This window comes from Cotesia typhae, unplaced genomic scaffold, assembly GCF_013202065.1.
Source record: "Cotesia typhae breed Kobodo isofemale line unplaced genomic scaffold, CoteBio_Ctyphae contig_5, whole genome shotgun sequence".
In the NCBI taxonomy this organism is placed as follows: Eukaryota; Metazoa; Arthropoda; class Insecta; order Hymenoptera; family Braconidae; genus Cotesia; species Cotesia typhae.
Genome location: NW_027423757.1, coordinates 9816081 through 9833350, shown reverse-complemented (window position 1 = coordinate 9833350; position 17270 = coordinate 9816081). Strand labels below are relative to the sequence as shown.

General features: G+C 31.4%; 3 protein-coding genes and 1 long non-coding RNA gene across 4 annotated transcripts; 1 reads left to right on the top strand and 3 right to left on the bottom strand.

The window, feature by feature from the left end:
* Window positions 1-59: 59 nt before the first annotated feature.
* On the bottom strand, window positions 60-3443 carry Mcm2 (DNA replication licensing factor Mcm2). Its single transcript, XM_074248690.1, has 3 exons — window positions 3179-3443; window positions 2758-3100; window positions 60-2508 (listed from the first exon to the last, which is right to left on the bottom strand). The coding sequence occupies exons 1-3, from the start codon at window positions 3179-3181 to the stop codon at window positions 206-208; spliced, it is 2649 nt and encodes an 882-aa protein (XP_074104791.1). The 5' UTR covers window positions 3182-3443; the 3' UTR covers window positions 60-205.
* A 2096-nt stretch (window positions 3444-5539) lies between these two features.
* Window positions 5540-11221, bottom strand: Enoph (enolase-phosphatase E1). The gene is made up of 4 exons (XM_074248301.1): window positions 10895-11221; window positions 9978-10079; window positions 9141-9331; window positions 5540-9062 (listed from the first exon to the last, which is right to left on the bottom strand). The coding sequence occupies exons 1-4, from the start codon at window positions 11000-11002 to the stop codon at window positions 7385-7387; spliced, it is 2079 nt and encodes a 692-aa protein (XP_074104402.1). The 5' UTR covers window positions 11003-11221; the 3' UTR covers window positions 5540-7384.
* A 261-nt stretch (window positions 11222-11482) lies between these two features.
* LOC141530912 (uncharacterized) lies at window positions 11483-12735 on the top strand. The gene is made up of 2 exons (XR_012479821.1): window positions 11483-11596; window positions 11667-12735. It is a non-coding gene; the product is annotated as an uncharacterized LOC141530912 (long non-coding RNA).
* A 10-nt stretch (window positions 12736-12745) lies between these two features.
* On the bottom strand, window positions 12746-17234 carry Cpsf2 (cleavage and polyadenylation specificity factor subunit 2). Its single transcript, XM_074248299.1, has 5 exons — window positions 16810-17234; window positions 16028-16187; window positions 13463-15145; window positions 13174-13311; window positions 12746-12919 (listed from the first exon to the last, which is right to left on the bottom strand). Exons 1-5 carry the CDS (start codon window positions 16956-16958, stop codon window positions 12824-12826), a joined length of 2226 nt encoding a protein of 741 aa, XP_074104400.1. The 5' UTR covers window positions 16959-17234; the 3' UTR covers window positions 12746-12823.
* Window positions 17235-17270: the final 36 nt, after the last annotated feature.

The window sequence follows — 17270 nt, the reverse complement described above, 5'->3', positions numbered from 1 at the left end:
ATGAATGTGTTAAATAATAGCATCATGTGAGTAAAACGAAATGAATATAGACTTTAAAATAAAATCAAATGAATTTTATTGATATTTAATTAAAAAAGAGAAACTTAATGTTTGTATTTTTACAGTTGTAAAATTTTTCAATATAAATAGTACAAAATATAATTAAAAAAGAAATTTCTCTTATATACTTAATTAACACTAATTATTATTCATCAACAATTTCAGGCAAGGTTTGAACAATAACTTTCCTCTTGGAATCATAAACAAAATTATTCTTCTTAAAAACATCGCTCTCGTAAAAAGGCACTAAATTATGTATATCGATTTGTTTAGCTTTATCCAACAGATCTTTTTCAGAAACCTCAATAGTCATGACACGTGAGCCATGAAGCGCTTTGTGGAATGCCAAAGTATCCAATGTAATTTGTCGCAAAATATAATACAGTAATTCGCTGTGATCCTTTTTGTACATCAAGTACTTTTGGAATGTGTGACGCATGCTCTTCATAACCGAATACTTTTGTGTATCAACGAAACTGTCGAGTGCCATTCTAATGGCAAGATTTATATCGTCTTCACGTACGTGATCACGTAGATGCATTTTAGCGCTGGCTTCCGACATTCTTATGATACTTTCGATGTGTCTCACGGTGATGGGAAGACTTCCAGTGGCCAAACTTTCTTGCCTTAACTGGCTGTACAATTTAGCGACTTTGTCTTGATCAACGTTTGTAAGTTTTGGATGAATATTTTGACGCGCATAAACGATATATTTTTTTAACAAGTCTTGAGGTATCGTAATGTCATTACCAGCAGTGTCATCAACTAGCTCTGGTGGTAAAACTCTATCGACGTTGGTAGGATGATTTTTAATGTGAGAATTAACGACGAATTTAGCTAGATGTCGATCTTGCATAGGATCTACTTCGTCTTTTACGATGCAGAGAATATCAAAACGTGAAAGAATAGGCTCTGACAGATCAACATTCTCTGAGAAAGTCATACTGGCGTCGTACCTTCCGCCAATAGGATTGGAAGCTGCGATTACTGAACACCTGGCATGGAGAGACGTTACGATACCTGCTTTGGAAATAGAAATACTTTGTTGTTCCATTGCTTCGTGGATTGAGGTCCTGTCTTGATCGTTCATTTTGTCGAACTCATCAATAAGACAAACACCATGATCAGCAAGTACCAAGGCACCGGCTTCAAGCGTCCATTCCCTTGTAGCTACAGACTTTGATACATAGGCAGTTAAACCGACAGCTGATGCTCCTTGTCCTGTCGTAAAAACTGCACGAGGTGCTATTTTTTCCGTGTACTTCAAAAATTGAGACTTTGCTGTACCTGGATCACCACAAAGAAGAACATTAATATCACCACGAATTCTGTGTTTATTACCTGGGTTCTTGGATTCACCACCAAATATCGAAAGTGCTAAAGCACGTTTAATAAATTCATGTCCGTAAATTGAAGGAGCTATACTTGCGACAATACGATCAGCGATACGGTGATCTTTACTTAATTTTAAAATATCATTAACTTCTTCTTCTGTCAACGAATCAACGATGTCTTTAGAATCTTTAATAACAACATGATTGGCTAGAAGTACCGTCGAGAAAACTGGGAATCCTTGTTCGGTATTTAATGACCCATCGTAGCTGTTAGTGTAGATTCCAGTGAGATCAATTTCATCACCAGGCTTACAACGGTCGCACAAGTCGGACAGTAAAATACAATCTTTGCTACGTGGAATACGACCAGCTGGAATTCTACCTGGAGACTCTTGTATTGTTATTTTCTGATAATTACGGTAAATAGTTTGTTCCATATTAATTATAAATGGACCGACACTCTGACACTCGGGACAAGATCCAGGCTTTACTTCGGCGTTCTGAGACTGTACAAAAGGTCCAAGTACGTAACCACATTTAGTACAATCATACTTGACGACAGATAATTGAGGTAAGACGCCTGTTGTAGCTGTGACGACTCCAAGGGTTCGTACCAGTTGATTGAGATGGAGCTTTCTGAAGGTACGGAGCTCTTCGATAAGCGGTAGCTCGGAAATTCTCACGTGGATTTCTCCAGTTACTCGCTCATAACTCGGGAAAATAGTCAAAACCAAATCTTTGGCTACTCCGTCAAATATCTCGAGCATTTGGAACGGCGCTTCTGGAAGGAAATAAGCAAGAGCGTGTTCTTTACTGGCAAGTACTGGAAATTCGACGACGAAACTCGATTGATTGCTTTCACACATATGTCGAATACGCTCCTTGTACAAGCAATGTCCTTTGCCGTCTGCGTATGTTCGTAAAAAGTTTTTAAAACGATTTGCTATTTCAGTTTTTGGACCCAGCATCATTACCCACTCTTTCACTGAGTGACCTCTTGTGTCTTCTAGATTCTCGATTGACTCTATCATCTCGGCATCATCCAGCTCTCCGGTGGCAGCTTTCTCTGCGCGTCTACGCTTTTGAGTTTGTACATCGTCTTCGTCACTGTCCTCTAGAATTATTAATGACAAATAATAAATTAAATTAAATTAAAATTAATATTTAAGTTCTCGTCCATATTTAAAATATTTATAAAACTTAATTTTTGTATCACTAAAAATAATTTTTTTGATTTTTAATTTGCCTGATGAAGCTGAAATAAATCAGCGAAACGTTGCAATTCTTATAATTTAATATCTTCATTTATTGTTCAAATTATTTATAAATTAAAATTTTTAGATAATAATAAAAATATACTAACCGTACAAAAGATCTCTGTCATCCCGGTAGATACCAGCTGCACGATCTCGTTTGCGCATCGCCGCCTCAGCAGCCACTCGTTCACCCTGTGACAGCTCAGAGTACTCATCGTCATCCATCAAAGCCCGATCGTAACGATCTAGTGCGGGCATAGGTCGATAATCAGCCTCCATATCGTCACCAAACAGTTCTTCGCCGTCGCCTTCTTCCTCGTTGACGATGTCCTCTTGAGAGGGCTCGTCTCCCAAGAGCCCTTCATCTTCAAAAGGCTCATCCATCTCAGGTGCTGGGGAAGTTGGTGCGTCCGCATGTCGTACGCTTCTTGGAGGTGAACTTCGTTGACTCTAAAAGATATATAGAATGTTGGAAAAAATTAAAAAATTAGAATTTATGATTTATTTTGTTAAAAAAAAATTATTTACCATTTTGTAGCTTCAATAAATTAAATAAAAAGACAATTTTATTTTTAAACGGTTAGGTATACACGTGAAGTATTGCGAGGTGTGTTTAAAAGAAATTTACGAGATATTTTATTTATAAAATGTTTAAAAATAATTATTACTTTAATATTAACGTCACTTTGAATAATGTAAATAATTAAGACTTGTTAAAACAATACAAATAAAAACGTAAACAAAATGTGACAAGACGCTAATATTTGGCGGGATTTATGCGTTCTGATGAAAAATAGAAGTAGTCGCCGGGTTTAAGGCGGCATTGAAAAATTGCGATCTCGCGCAAGCGCATTAAAGGTTATATAAACCGGACTTTATTTTTTAGACAGAGAGTATAGCAATTTTTTTGGATTGCAAAAAAAAAATTTGGAAGTATGGATGTACGACAGCTCAAAATTCAAATTTTGAGTTATCAGTAAATTAAACATATATTTATGATAAATGAAACTAAAATTAACCGACAGCGAAAAATTTTTATTTTTTTTTTTACTAATTGAATTAGCAAAAAAAAAAAATTTTTTAAAAATTACACAAATAGTTTTTCAAATTTATGATATTCAAGTGAGCTAAAATTTTTTAAATTATTAAATATGTGCTACATTAATTTTTATTCAAATTTTTTACATGTGAAATTTTTTTGTAATAATTTTATTATTAAAAAAAATTCTGAAAAAGTTTAGATGTCGGTTAACTTAATTTTCATTTATAATAATAATAATAATAATGATTCATTAATTATGATTAATGAATATATAGAAAAAATAATTTTTTAAAAAGTCCCAATTATTTTGCTTTAATGAAGATGAGATGGAGTCGGTGAAGAAATTTGAAAATTTGACAGATTAAGAGGGTAAGATATAAAAACAATTACAAGTATTAATTTTCGAAAATAATACATTTTACGTACAAAAATGTCAAGTACAGAAAATCATTATAGACTTGATGATTATACTAAAAAATTATTATTAAAAAAAAAAAAAAGATAAAAAATGAGTCATCTTGATATCTGCTATTCTGAAAAGAGAGAAGCGTATTTTATAAGGATTAAGTACAGATAACATTATATAATATTCTTATTATAAACAAATATTCATGGAATATAATATATTATTATAATTACTGTTAGTTACATCTCCAGTATACTCTTTATTGCGGCTCAAAATATAATATTATATATTTTACGTATTGTTCACATTATTCACTCATTATTTTCATATATTTATAATCCACATACTATTAAATAAAACATTATTATTTTAGCAGTCTGACTTATTGGAAAATGTATACAAAGTATTTATTATTTAATATAATTAAAAAAGACAATTATTCACGTAGTTTTTCAAAAATATAAAGTGTACAATGGAGACGTACTTCTATTTCGACATTCAAACACTCAAAGTTTATAAGAAAAATGTATTTTTTATATTTTTTTTTTTTTGCTTTTCTTTTTTTTTTTCTTTTTATATTATTCATTCTTATAATAAAACTTATCCGATATAATTATTAAATTTATCGAATATTATTATTATTATTAGTTATATCTACCATTGTTTAATCGTACTTGTTAATCAGCTAAATTATTTTTGTAATTCCTCATTATTTTTCGAGGATTCTTATAATCTAATGCTATTACTTATCGTCTTTTCAAATCCATATACTCAACTACTAGATCAAATTAATTATTTTATATTATTTTTATATTTCAGTTTTATTAATTTATATTCATTCTTATTTAATCAATATTTACTTGCGGTGAGAATGAGGCCAAGTTTTAATTGATTACGTTAACCAAATTTTTTTGATAAAACAATTTTAATTGTTCACAACCCATATGTTAATATGTATAAGCATTTAAATAATATCAGACAATCTATTTATTTATTTAATTAATTAATTAATATAATCAAAGTCTTTTATTTGGCACAATAAAAAAAAAATAAATATTAAAAATTGTGTCAACTGTATTTGAGCGTAAAAAAGATTTATATTATATATTTTAAAAAAATTGCACGACGTATTAAAATGTGCTGACGGCAGAGTTCAATTATTTTTCATGAGACTCATTAACTGTTGATAATAATTAAAAAATAATTGCCTGATAAGTTTCATATTAGTTTGACTAGTCAATTGTTTTAGTTTGTTTATTAAAATTTAAATTTAATTCAACTCTTACACTTATTACTTCGATGCTTATAAATTTTTTTTTTTTTTTTTTTTAATTTAAAAATAGGTCGTGCAATAAATATAAAATTAAAGTAACTTATCGTTTTAATTATTTATTAATGTATATTTATTTGTTTTAAAAACTTATCGCACTAATATGAATAGTTATTTTAATTAATAATATTTTATTATTAAATAATGGTATACATCAAAGATAGGAGACGGGCTAAATGGTTGAGCATTTGATTTATTCATTCGTAATATTTTTATTTATTTTAAAAAATGCTTCAAGTATAAAGAAATTAAATTTATAAAAATTTTTATGTAAATTTAGGAGCCACACAATTCATGATTATCGACGCAAATCTTGTATGGGGATGAATGAGATGATTTGAAATGGGAGGCGAATAAGTCAATCGCAAATTTAGCGGCCTGTAAATTTACATAAAAAATTTAAAATTTTTTAAAACTATCATTATACTTAAATAGCACAAATACGAGGAATGTTTTAATTAGTGCGTTTTACAAAGTCTCATGAGTTTTTGACATCGATTTATGCAACTTTAAGACCTAAGATAAGATGTTTGATCTTTTTAAGAAAACTATCGGTACAAAATATAATAATAATAATAATTTTATTATTATTATTATTGTTATTAATTGATAGTTACGCTCTTTTAATACCAATATAAATATGCAATTGATAGTTCTAATGTTTAATGATAAAAAAACACCTTTGCTCGACAAGCGACCAATTCTTACCTATAAAAAAATACATACCACTTAAAATAATCTTAATTTACCATGACATTTAAAATAAAATAATTATAATAATAATTGTTATGTACTTAATAATTATTTATGGAAACGATAATTGACTTACGGCATGTGTACAATGAATCAAAATTTTTTAAATATCAACTGAAAGATGATAATAGAAGCCATTGATATACTAATCAATAAAATAAAATAAAAAAGATAAATGATGGTGGAAAGCTTGTGTTGCAGCAATTAAAAATTTCATTAATTAAATCCCTTTTATCATATGATCACAGTCAATTTTGTCTACTAAAATGCGTATAGCATGGATGAAAATAATTAAAGCAACCAAGTTCAACCACTGAGTATCAAGCAAGCACTATTATCGTCATTTGCGTTATTATTTTTATTATTATCATTAGTATTAATATAATCATAATAATCAAAATAATAATTATCATCATATAAAGCCCGTAATATTAAATTATTAAGTACACTGTTTATGTTTACAAACACACACACAACAAAAAATGGCATCTCAATCGTAATCTCGATAGGCTAACAATTCCTGATGTGCTCACGGATTATCAGTCTTGAAGGTAAAAATAATCGTCGCGAGTCTATTCAATAGTCAATTAATTAAATAAGACAAGAAAGAGCTGCTCAACAATCACGGAAGAAATGAAATTTCTTTTTCTTTTTTTTTTTTTTTCTTTCTATTAAATGTGAATTAAAAAATTAGATATAAAAATTATTTGGCACAGAGTTTTTTCAACAGGAAAGAATTTGTCGCCTATTGCAAAAAGCTCGATCAAATTAAATACTGATATAATTTTTTCGTCAATTAGAAAAACACAACATACTAAAAATGCGTTTCTTTTTACCTACGACAATTAATCAATAATTGAAATTATTCGCTGATTAGTAAATACAATAGTTACAAGTTTATCTCATAAACAAACAAAAATAGAAAAAGTATTTATATTTAATTCTTATAGTCGGTCATTATAATTTAAAAAAAAAAAAATTTGTGAAAAATTTATTCACCTGGCACTCGAGCACGTAAAATATTAACTTCAAGTGCTAATGTCGTTGGTTTGGGATTTTAAAATTATTAAACTTATAATTTTGTTTTCGTAATATTAAATATTGAGTCAGGGACACGGAGTTATGTATGATTATTTTTTTTTCTTTTTCTTTTTTTTTTAAATATTATATTTTACCATAAAAGTAGCGCAGGAGGCGAGATTATTAAGACGTCGCAGCAACTACTGGTACTGGTGGAACAACTTCAGGTTCACCAGCTCCGTCAGCTGCGATGGTGTCGACGACTTTCTTGACTTTGATGGACTCCTTGTCTGCTGGACTCTCGTCACTACCATTTTGTTTAGCCTCTTCGTTGACGCCATTCCTGTGTGCCGTCTCCGTCGTCTCAGTTTTTTCAGTGGTTGGTGTACTGCCATTTAATTTCTTCTCTACAACTTCCTCTTTAGTTTTTTCTTCTTCTTTCACAGACTCGGACTTGACTGGTTCGGGTTCGACGGCCTCAGGTTTAGCGTTATCAACAACGGCTTTCTCAGGTTCCTTCGTCTCGGGTGCGACAGTTGTTTCTGTAGAGTTCCCGTTTGTCTTTACCTCTGTCGTAGTGCCGTTGGTTGTTATCGACTCGACCTTTTCAGATTTAGTGTCGCCATTTTGTTTAGCTTCTTCGACAGCAGGTTTTTCTTCAGCTTCCTTAGTCTCAGTCTTACTGACAGGAGCTGGTTCTTTGACTTCCTCGGGTTTCTCTTCAACTTTGGGAGATTCTTCAGCTTTAGGTGGCTCTGTTGTAGGTTTATCTTCTTTTACTGCAGTCTCAGGTTTGTTATCAACGTCAGTCTCCATTTTAGTCTCAGCAATAGGTGCATCGACGACTTTTTCAGCTTGTTCAGTCTTGTTCTCTGTGAGGTTAGTCGTTGGTTCGGATTTTGATTGTTCAGTTTTAGTTTTTTCTTCAACCGGGGTATCTGATTTAATAGCCTCTGTTTCTGGTTTGTCAGTTTCACTGGTTGACACTTTAGCAACTGTTTCTTCAGCATCCTTCGTGATTTTCTGATCAGCTTCCTTCGTGGTTTTTTGTTCAGCTTCCTTCGTAGTTTTCTCGTCAGCTTCCTTCGAAGGTTTGTCATTAGCTTCCTTCGTAACCTTTTCTTCAACCTTTTTCGGGCAAGCAGCTTCATCTTCAGTAACCTTTTCAGCTTCTGTCGACGATTTTTCAGGTTCAACTGCTGCATCTGTCGTTGTTTCACACTCCATAGCTTCTTTATGAGTTTCGGTAGGTTTAACAGGAGTTACTTTCTCAACAGGTTTGCTCTTTTCTTCTTCAGCAGCAACACTTTTAGCTTCAACCTTCTTCTCAACTTCCTTCTCACTGACATCCTTCATCTCAACATCCTCAACTGCTGCTTCAGCTGGTTCGGCAGCCTTAACAGGAGGTTCCTCTGATTTTTTTGGTTCCTCAGCAGCCTCAGAGCTATCTACTTTTTGTCTCTTAGCAGAACTCTGGAAGGCCAAATCCAAGAATGATTTTACAGTTGAGTAAGTTGTTTTTTCCTCTGCAGTAAGAGCGGCGTTGCCTTCACGTGTAACTACCACTGACGCCATTCCAGCTTCAACTGCAGCTTTAGCTTCTTTAGGTATATCAGTTAGAAACAGTACCTTTGATGCATCGTCACATTTAATTTTAGTTAGTATATTTTTGTAGCTAGCAGCTTCTTGCTTAGGTCCTACTTCAGTGTCGAAGTAATCGCTGAAGTACTTGAGCAGATCACCATGCTCTGAGTGTCCAAATAACAATTTTTGTGCTTCAACGCTTCCGCTGGAGTAAACGTAAACTTTGCGACCATTTTTTGTCCAATCTTCAAGTGCTTTTGGCACATCTTCATAAACGCTGTAAAAAAATAAATAAAATCATTAATATAAGTGATTAACAATTATAATTGTTTTATTTATAATTATGATTACTTACTGGCCTTTAACAGCGCCAGATTTGTAAGCGTCTCGCCACATGTGACCTTGAAGTTGTTTAAGAGCACCACTCTTACGGTCATTATCCATTTGCCACAAGACATTTTTCATCAATGACTCTTTGGTCTCTTCTGGTGTTTCACCAGTGATAGATACCAAACCCTCAACTTTGTCAGCAGCATCTTTCTCAGCCTAAAAAAAAAAAATTCAAGAATTATTTTACGTAAAATAAATTAATTATCAAGACTCAATTGCATTTATAAATATAAAGTACATATTATAAAATCTATTTAAAAAAAAATTAAATTGATAAGACATTTAACGGACTAAGTCTGACCTTGACACAAAAGTTCACAAAGTTCAAGTAGTAAACACTTAGTTTTTCTTTTGGCATACATAAAAAAAAAAAATTCTCTTATTTGCGTTATGAGTTTCATAAGAAAAATTAATGTTTGTATTTCTATGATAAAATAATAATAATAATAAATCGATAAGTCTCGAAAGAAGCTTCTGTCTCATCTCTTTTATTATTCAGTGAATAAAGAAGAATATAGAATTTAGCAGTGGCTAGAGTATATACCACGGACTAGAATTTATGGACAATAGAAACAGTTGAGACTCAGGTCAAAAAACGATACCAACATCTGGCCTCCCCTCAAAAACGACTTTTCAAGGTTCTCGAGCGAAAATTTTTATTGTGAATTATTACAATCAAATATTATTTCTAGAGCAATTATAACCAGGTGTTTAAATATCTTAAATTAAAAAAAAAAAAAAAAACAATTATTTATTTTTTGGCTTTCTCAAAAAATAAAATATTTAAAAAAAAATGTTATACCTGTTCTTTTAGCTTAGCAATGTCGTCCTTAAATTCTGCATCGTTCCATTTTTTTTCCACATAATCCTTGAGATTCTCACGAACGTACGGGAATAGAGTTTCCTGCAGACAAAATACATAGATATAACTACTTATGTACAAAAATAACTTAATAATTAAAATATTGAATTTCAATTCAAGTCAATAGATAATCCGATTACACAGTAAGCATTCTCATTGTAATTAAGTTGAAAGATTTCGAGATAACAAATAGTTAAATAAAATATCGTACAGCCGGCAAAATTAAGAACCGTTAGAGACCTTTGGACACGTATACGTTAATCTATATACCTTGAAACGCGATATTGTCACATTTATTTAAGTTTATCGTTAATTATAAATACAATTCCTCAATTAAACTAACATCAACTAATCAATAAGCTCAAGAGAGCTGACGTTGTCAATAAACAATTCATAAGATTTTAGTCACTAATAATTGATAAAATTTCTTCAACAATAGCTTTAAAAATGGTGCATATAATTGATTAATCCAGTTAAAATCGGTAATAATTATAATTACAGTATTGAAAATGAATAAAAAAATTATAATAGCCTGGGAAATAAAATCCCGTAAAATTTCGCCGCAAGGATCGTACAAAGCCGAACTGGTTTCGTGCCGGCGTACCTCCCTGTTCAGAAAAGGACATGGCCAAGTGAATAAGGACAAAATATTTTCACAGATAATATTAATATATCATTGTTAATATGAAAATATAATTGGAAAAGCGTGTATTACCCTGTAAAAAACAATAAATTAATAAGCAATGTGTATTATCAGTGGAATAATGGTTGAAAAAAAGCCGATAAAATGTGTGCAGAGGCGATGATGCCGGGGAGGCAGTACAGCCTGCGTACACGGCCATGCTATTCTTTGTTACCTTCACGAAGCTTATACTGGTGGTCGTTCCCTCGATGTCAACGATCACAATTGTCTCTTTGCGCTGGGTATCTTGTTCTTGATCCTGATTACGTTTTTCACCGGCCATTTTGAGCGATTATTAAAAACGTTCTAATGACTTTACAATGATAAATTTATAATTATTAAATAAATAAACCACCAATCGAATATGAATACACTGTTACTACTAAAATATCCCCGGTGTGCCGCTCCTCGTTCACGCACACTCGTTTCTCGTCTGTCTGCCTCACTGGCCTGCTGGTTATGTATTGCCCGTCTGTACGACTGAGAAATTCTCACTGGATCTCTTTCAGTCTCTCCTCGTCTTCCTAGAGATTAAACTGTTTGACGGTCTCTCTCGGTTAATACTTTACTCTCAGTACGTCGACGCGTCGGTTCTTGTCGAATCGGCGGCGAATAAATTTTGTCGGTTCTCTCCCCTCTCACTACTACTGTTAATACTGCTGCTGCTGCTGCATTAAACATACACGATACTAATACCACTAAATTGGTGTATGCGCGAAAACCTCCCTCCAGGTTTCCCATCTACTAGACCGGTATATCCAACCTCGTATCTTATACTTTACCGGATTTTACTTTACAATTATGACAGTTTATTTTTAGATGCAGACTCAATTGTTGCCTAGAAAATAATTCATGGTATAATTTTTCACAGAGAATGGTAATGAGGATTTTATTTTAGTATTATTTGTTCGAGAAAATTTTATCAAGATAAAATTTTTTTTTAACAGATTAAGTCAATGGGTTACTTGAACTGATTACGTCGCTGGACCACCATGAAATTCACGTGTAACAGTGTGTTGGTGTTCTCTTTCACGCACTCGCAGAAAGTTAAATTTCGTGTTAACGTATATGTGAAATGCCGGTTTCAACCAATCAAAATCATCTTCCTGTACCACCACACCCCCATTTACCAACGATTCCTACGCTGGAAAAATTTTTTTTCAACGTCTTTTTATTTATTTTAGTCATTTTATTCTCAAGAAAAATCATCATCAATCTTCTTACCTTGATTTTTAATTATAACTCTGCAAAACCTCAATAATTCAAAAGCTTTAATCAACCTAAAATTCATTTAATCATCGATTATTGTTACTCAGGCACTAAGCATATTACTACGCGAGAAAGTAGTACCCCCAAATTGTTATTTTAGTAAATTTTGGAAACATCTCATGATAAAAATTTATTTATAAATAAAAAATTCATTGAAATTTAGATGATGATTTATTCATGAGCTCGCTGGTATAAAATAATCTCAGAGACATTGATAATGACTTTGAAATTTACTTTACATGTATGCGTGTGATTTTTGAAAAGCAAATATGATGAAAAAAAAAAAATATATTTCGTTATATGTATATGAGATTTATATATAGATATGTAATAGAGACTGCGCACAGCTGAGCGCGCGTGTAACCACCTGATTTTTGTGGAATTGGTGTGGGAGAAGATCGACGGACGGCACGAGAGAGAAGAACACGCACGTACAGCGCAAGCATTTAAATTTTTGACGTGTAGTTAGGTGAATGCGTTGTCGAGAAATCCCCCTTCGACAACACGTGCTGCCGGCTAAATACACCAACGGTCTGACCTTCGCAATGTCGCTTCGTTACTTCAAGCTTTTAGTTATGATTAACATACTTACATGAACTATTTCTATTAAATACAACTAATGTTTTAAAAAATGAAGCCATTTTTAATTAAAGTTTTATTTATAATTGTTAATTAAATGTAGCAGGGGATGGGACAGTATTAAATTTTTTTTTTTAAAAGCTGTACTTAATAAATAAATAAAACCAATGCTTGAATAATTATTATTAAAATTTAGTTTTTATTTTTTCATTTTAAAAATATAAAATATGTACAAAGTTTATTATAGTATTATCATTTATACTATTGCATATTGCTCGTATAATAGTTCACGGACTTTGTAGTAGTCTTCAGACAGGCATCCCTCGATAATTACTTTTCCTCCTGCTTCATTCTGTAATTAAAAAAAATAATTTATTTTAATAATTAATTTTATCTCTATTTTCAAGAATTTTTTTTCAGCTAATTATATTAATTTATTTATGGCAAATTTGGCTAATTATTTGATTTTGTCAAATACTAATAGCTAAATAAAGAAATTTATAATTTTTTTTTGATAGAAATAATAATACTTAAAGACTTGTAAATATAATTTATAATAATAATTACTGCAATAAATTCATAATAAAATTTAAAATTTCAACTTACTCGTCTTACAGCTATAGTGTTATTGCAACACCAAAGAACACCACCACTAAGCTCCGATGGAATGTTGGCTTTTGTTAGTACTTGTTTGAAATCAGAAAGCTTAAGCTCATTAATAAAATGAGTATTGTGGCCTGGTACCTGGAATTAAAATTAATATTGTTAATTTTTCTGTAATTAATAACTCATTACTTAAAATTGTTTTTAATTATTAAATGATAAATTTAAAAATTATTATCATAACTAATAATTATTACAATAAAAAAAAAAATTAATTTTTTTAATAAATTACCTCTTTTATATTCAAAGGCTCCAGAGTAAGAATTTTCTCTTCCATTGGATCATCTTCATCTTCGGCGCCATCAGTAATAGCTTTTGTAGCATCAGGACAAACTTGTTCTCGAGCAGTGATCATAGCGTCAACCCAAGCAACTTCAGCATCTCCACGACCTTTTGAAAACTTGAGTCCACTGACAAGCGCATCTGTCAACCTGACTTGATAAATATGAGTCTCTGTAGTTACATCCAGAGTTTCTCCAGGACCAGGAATGAATACGCGCGCGCCAACGGATCGCGCTTGCTGAGCAAGAACTTCACAGTCTTTTTTGGACCCTCGGACCAGCACTACCCTCCTCGGCCTCAGTTGTGCGAGAATTTTCTGCAGAGACTCTCCATCAGACCGTCCTTCGAAATCAATGTACGAAATGGAAGCGTTGACATTTATCGTCCTCGTTATCCGGGTGCATTTAGTTGGGCCTTCCGTCGCGGGTTCAGAGTGTACAACAATTTTCTCCGGTTTTACGTCAATATTTTCCTTGTTGTCCTCAGCATCTGGAGTAATTTCAGCTATCTTGTAATCCTCCGGCCTGATAATTTCTCCATATTCATCACACTTAATTTTTTCTTCCACCAAAGGAAACATCGGGTACTGTTTTTTGCTTTGTTTGAAGAAACCAGGTTTAGTCTCTTGCTTGACCAATAAATCATGTTTTCCTCGCGCACCACCGACTTCTATTTCGTCTTCAGACTCAGAGCTGATGTCAGCCGTCTCCATTTTTTCCTGCTTCAGCAACTCCTGTCTGGCGCGTTCTCTCTTCTGATATTCCTCGAGTTCATAACCCACTAGTTTAACACGGTTCTTAATTTCTAATGTAATACTACGATTTCCACCATTCTCTATCAAGTCTCTGGCTAAAGTACCTGGTGACGTTCTACTGGTGATTATAATGCTATTTTCAGGACGAGTACACCACTCAAGAAACAGTTCCCGTGAAAATCCACACTCTAGATCTGGCGTACTTGCTAAAACAACTTTTGGACTTGGCACTGCTTGACATTCATGCATAGCGTGACAGAGCTGAAGATGTTTGAATACAAATGGATTGTTACGAGCCCCTTCAAAACTTTTCATCAATTTTTCACTCATCCACTCAATTTGGGATTTAGCAAACTCGACAACATTGTAACTGACATTTGTAAACAGCGCTAATGAATAAGCCAAAAGTCCTGATTCCTTGTTTCGCCACAGCTGATCTAACATGTGAGCTAATTCCAATACTCTTCCTGCTGTATCGACACCAATCAACACATTACCGCCTCCTCGAAGCGTTTGCAGAATATTCGTCATTAGTTTTTCATCACGTAATCTGCGTCTTGCTTGCTGATAACTAGCGTTAAACGCGTCTGTTATGAATAACGATGGTCTCTTTAATTTCTCGAGCTCGCAACCGTTTAAATGTCGCTCTTTTTTGTGGTTGAAATCTACAGCATATACAATATCTTCTTCGCCAACTTTGCAGATCTTCCAGATCGTACCACCGATCATATGTCCTGCTGGGAGAGGTGTTAGTGATACACCGTAGCCTTTCCCTTTCATTGACACACTTTGGTTGTATTTAAGTTGGACTATTTTGTCAAATGCTGCATCCACGTCGTCCAATGTGAAAAGATCAAAATCTTCCATGTAATTCCGAGACTGAAAATATTTTAAGTCATTATTTATTTGTAATTTATTTAATTATTACGAAGTTTTTATCGAGTTAAAAATATGACACTGAAGTTGACAGACATTAAAATTTTTTTTTTTTTAATTTGATAACAATGAAATTATTATTAAAAAAATTCCATATGTGAAAATAAAAAAAAAAAAAAATTATTTGTGGAAATTTTTGGAAGAATTTAAATAAATTAAATATCAACAAATGTTAATTGCAATTCGCATAATTATTAACACTTTATTATTTTGTAATAAAATAAAATTAAATTAAAAAAAAAATGAGTTGAAAAATTTAAAAAAAAATTTAACAAAAAATTTTTCACGAAAAAAATAATTTTGTTAATTTTTCAACGTGATTAAATTTCTATTCAATGAATATCCTGCTATTGTTATTTTGACTTAACTTGCCTTTCGTTATCATCTGTCCTTAGGTAAAATTTTTGCAGAGAACAATTCTCAACAAAAAGATAAAGAAAGTATTATGGGTTAGGGGTACAAAGGAGCAGAGGTTGGGATTATTTGACCTAAGTCGTAATCTTTTTATTCTTTTTCGAATAAAGTAAATGCAATAAATATCTGACAAACTTATCAATTTTTAAATTTAAGATGCCGTTAAGCTGATGAACATTTTATGACGTTAAAAATTAAAAAAAATTTTTGTTTTCGGGAAAATTTTTTTTTAATTTCCCCAATTCAATTTTGCACTGACAGATTCGTCTGATTTTTTATAATTTTAATATTTTTAGTGGCAATTATTGCCCACAAAGTTACGTAATAGCGAGCTTAGATGATACAGTATCATGTTAAAAATATTAAATATAAAAAATTAGTGTTTATATTAAAAAAAAATTTGATTTTTACCTGATACATGTCGTACATGAACATTTGACCCATTTTGTAAACAGGAATGGTGGCGTAAATTGGACAATTGAGACCACATTTTCCAACTAAATATGGCAAAGCTCCGAGATGAAGTGGATCAGGATAAGACAGCAATACGGCATCAATTTGATGAACGTACCTAGATAAATTTATACAAAACATATTATTTGCAAAAGGAAATACTGAAATTAATAAATTTTTAGCAATTGTTAAAAATTTTGCAGTGTTTAAAAAAAAATTTTCCAATTTTTAATTTATTAGTTTAAAAATTATGATACTAAAGTTAGCCGACGTTTTCAATTTTTTTATTTTTTTTTTTTTTTTTTTTTTTTTTTTTTTTTTTCAATAATTAAATTAGAACAAAAAAAAAGTTTTTAAAAAATTGCACTTACAGTTTTTTTATTTTTTAACAAATGACAACTTTTTTTGTAGTAATTTTTTCAATAAAAAAAAATTATTTTAATTTTTAAAAGTCGGCTAACTTAATATTCATTAAAAATTGCTAAAAGTCTATAAAACTGAAGTTACTGGTCAGCTGTCAATTTTAAAGATTTTTATAATAAATTAATTACAGTAAAAAAATGCTTTTAAAAATTTTCGCTTGTAATTTTTATTAATTTTCACACGTGAAACTTTTTAGTTAAATTTTTTTTAAATAATTTAATTGCTACAAAATTCCAAAAAAATTTTTAATAACTGTCAATTTCAGTGTTATAAGAGTCGGCAATTTTAATCATTATAATATTAAATAAAAAACTTACCTTTTCAATTCTCTCATAAAAGATTCATCAAAGTGTTCATTCCAGCCACAGTCTAGCAGAATTTTAACTTCATCAATTTCTAGCAAATAACACGGAGGAGATTCATCCATAGCACCAGAAATTGCGTGGAGTTTAATAATCGACGTCATTGTTATATTTTTTTTAACAAATATAAAAAATAAACTCTTTATCTTACTATTCGTAACAATCAAAGTACGAAAATTTTTAGGTTAAACCAAATGCCGGTGGCTGGTTTGTGTATAATAATAAAAACTCAAGTTCCAATAAATAAAAACTATTTACTGAATAAAAAAAATCTTGAGGAGCACTATTGGTAAATAAATAAAATAACTAAATATTTTTTGTGCGAATTATTGTCATGTCAGTCACAAAATAGATAAAAGAAAATAATTTCTTATAAGCACTGAATTTTACGACCCGTAACTTACGGAGTAACTGAG

Bases quoted from the DNA above. Each gene is read 5' to 3' on its own strand.
- Enoph (XM_074248301.1), bottom strand. From the start codon at position 11,002: ATGGCCGGTGAAAAACGTAATCAGGATCAAGAACAAGATACCCAGCGC. The intron at 10,080-10,894 runs GTAACAAAGAAT...TTTTGTCTGCAG, and splicing joins CCAGTATAAGCTTCGTGAAG to GAAACTCTATTCCCGTACGT. The intron at 9,063-9,140 runs GTAAGTAATCAT...ATTTTTTTACAG, and splicing joins TCTGGCGCTGTTAAAGGCCA to CGTTTATGAAGATGTGCCAA.
- Cpsf2 (XM_074248299.1), bottom strand. From the start codon at position 16,958: ATGACGTCGATTATTAAACTCCACGCAATTTCTGGTGCTATGGATGAA. The intron at 15,146-16,027 runs GTAAAAATCAAA...AAATATTTTCAG, and splicing joins TCATGTACGACATGTATCAG to TCTCGGAATTACATGGAAGA. The intron at 12,920-13,173 runs GTAAGTTGAAAT...TTTTAATTACAG, and splicing joins ACACTATAGCTGTAAGACGA to AATGAAGCAGGAGGAAAAGT.
- Mcm2 (XM_074248690.1), bottom strand. The intron at 2,509-2,757 runs GTTAGTATATTT...TAATAATTCTAG, and splicing joins TGACAGAGATCTTTTGTACG to AGGACAGTGACGAAGACGAT.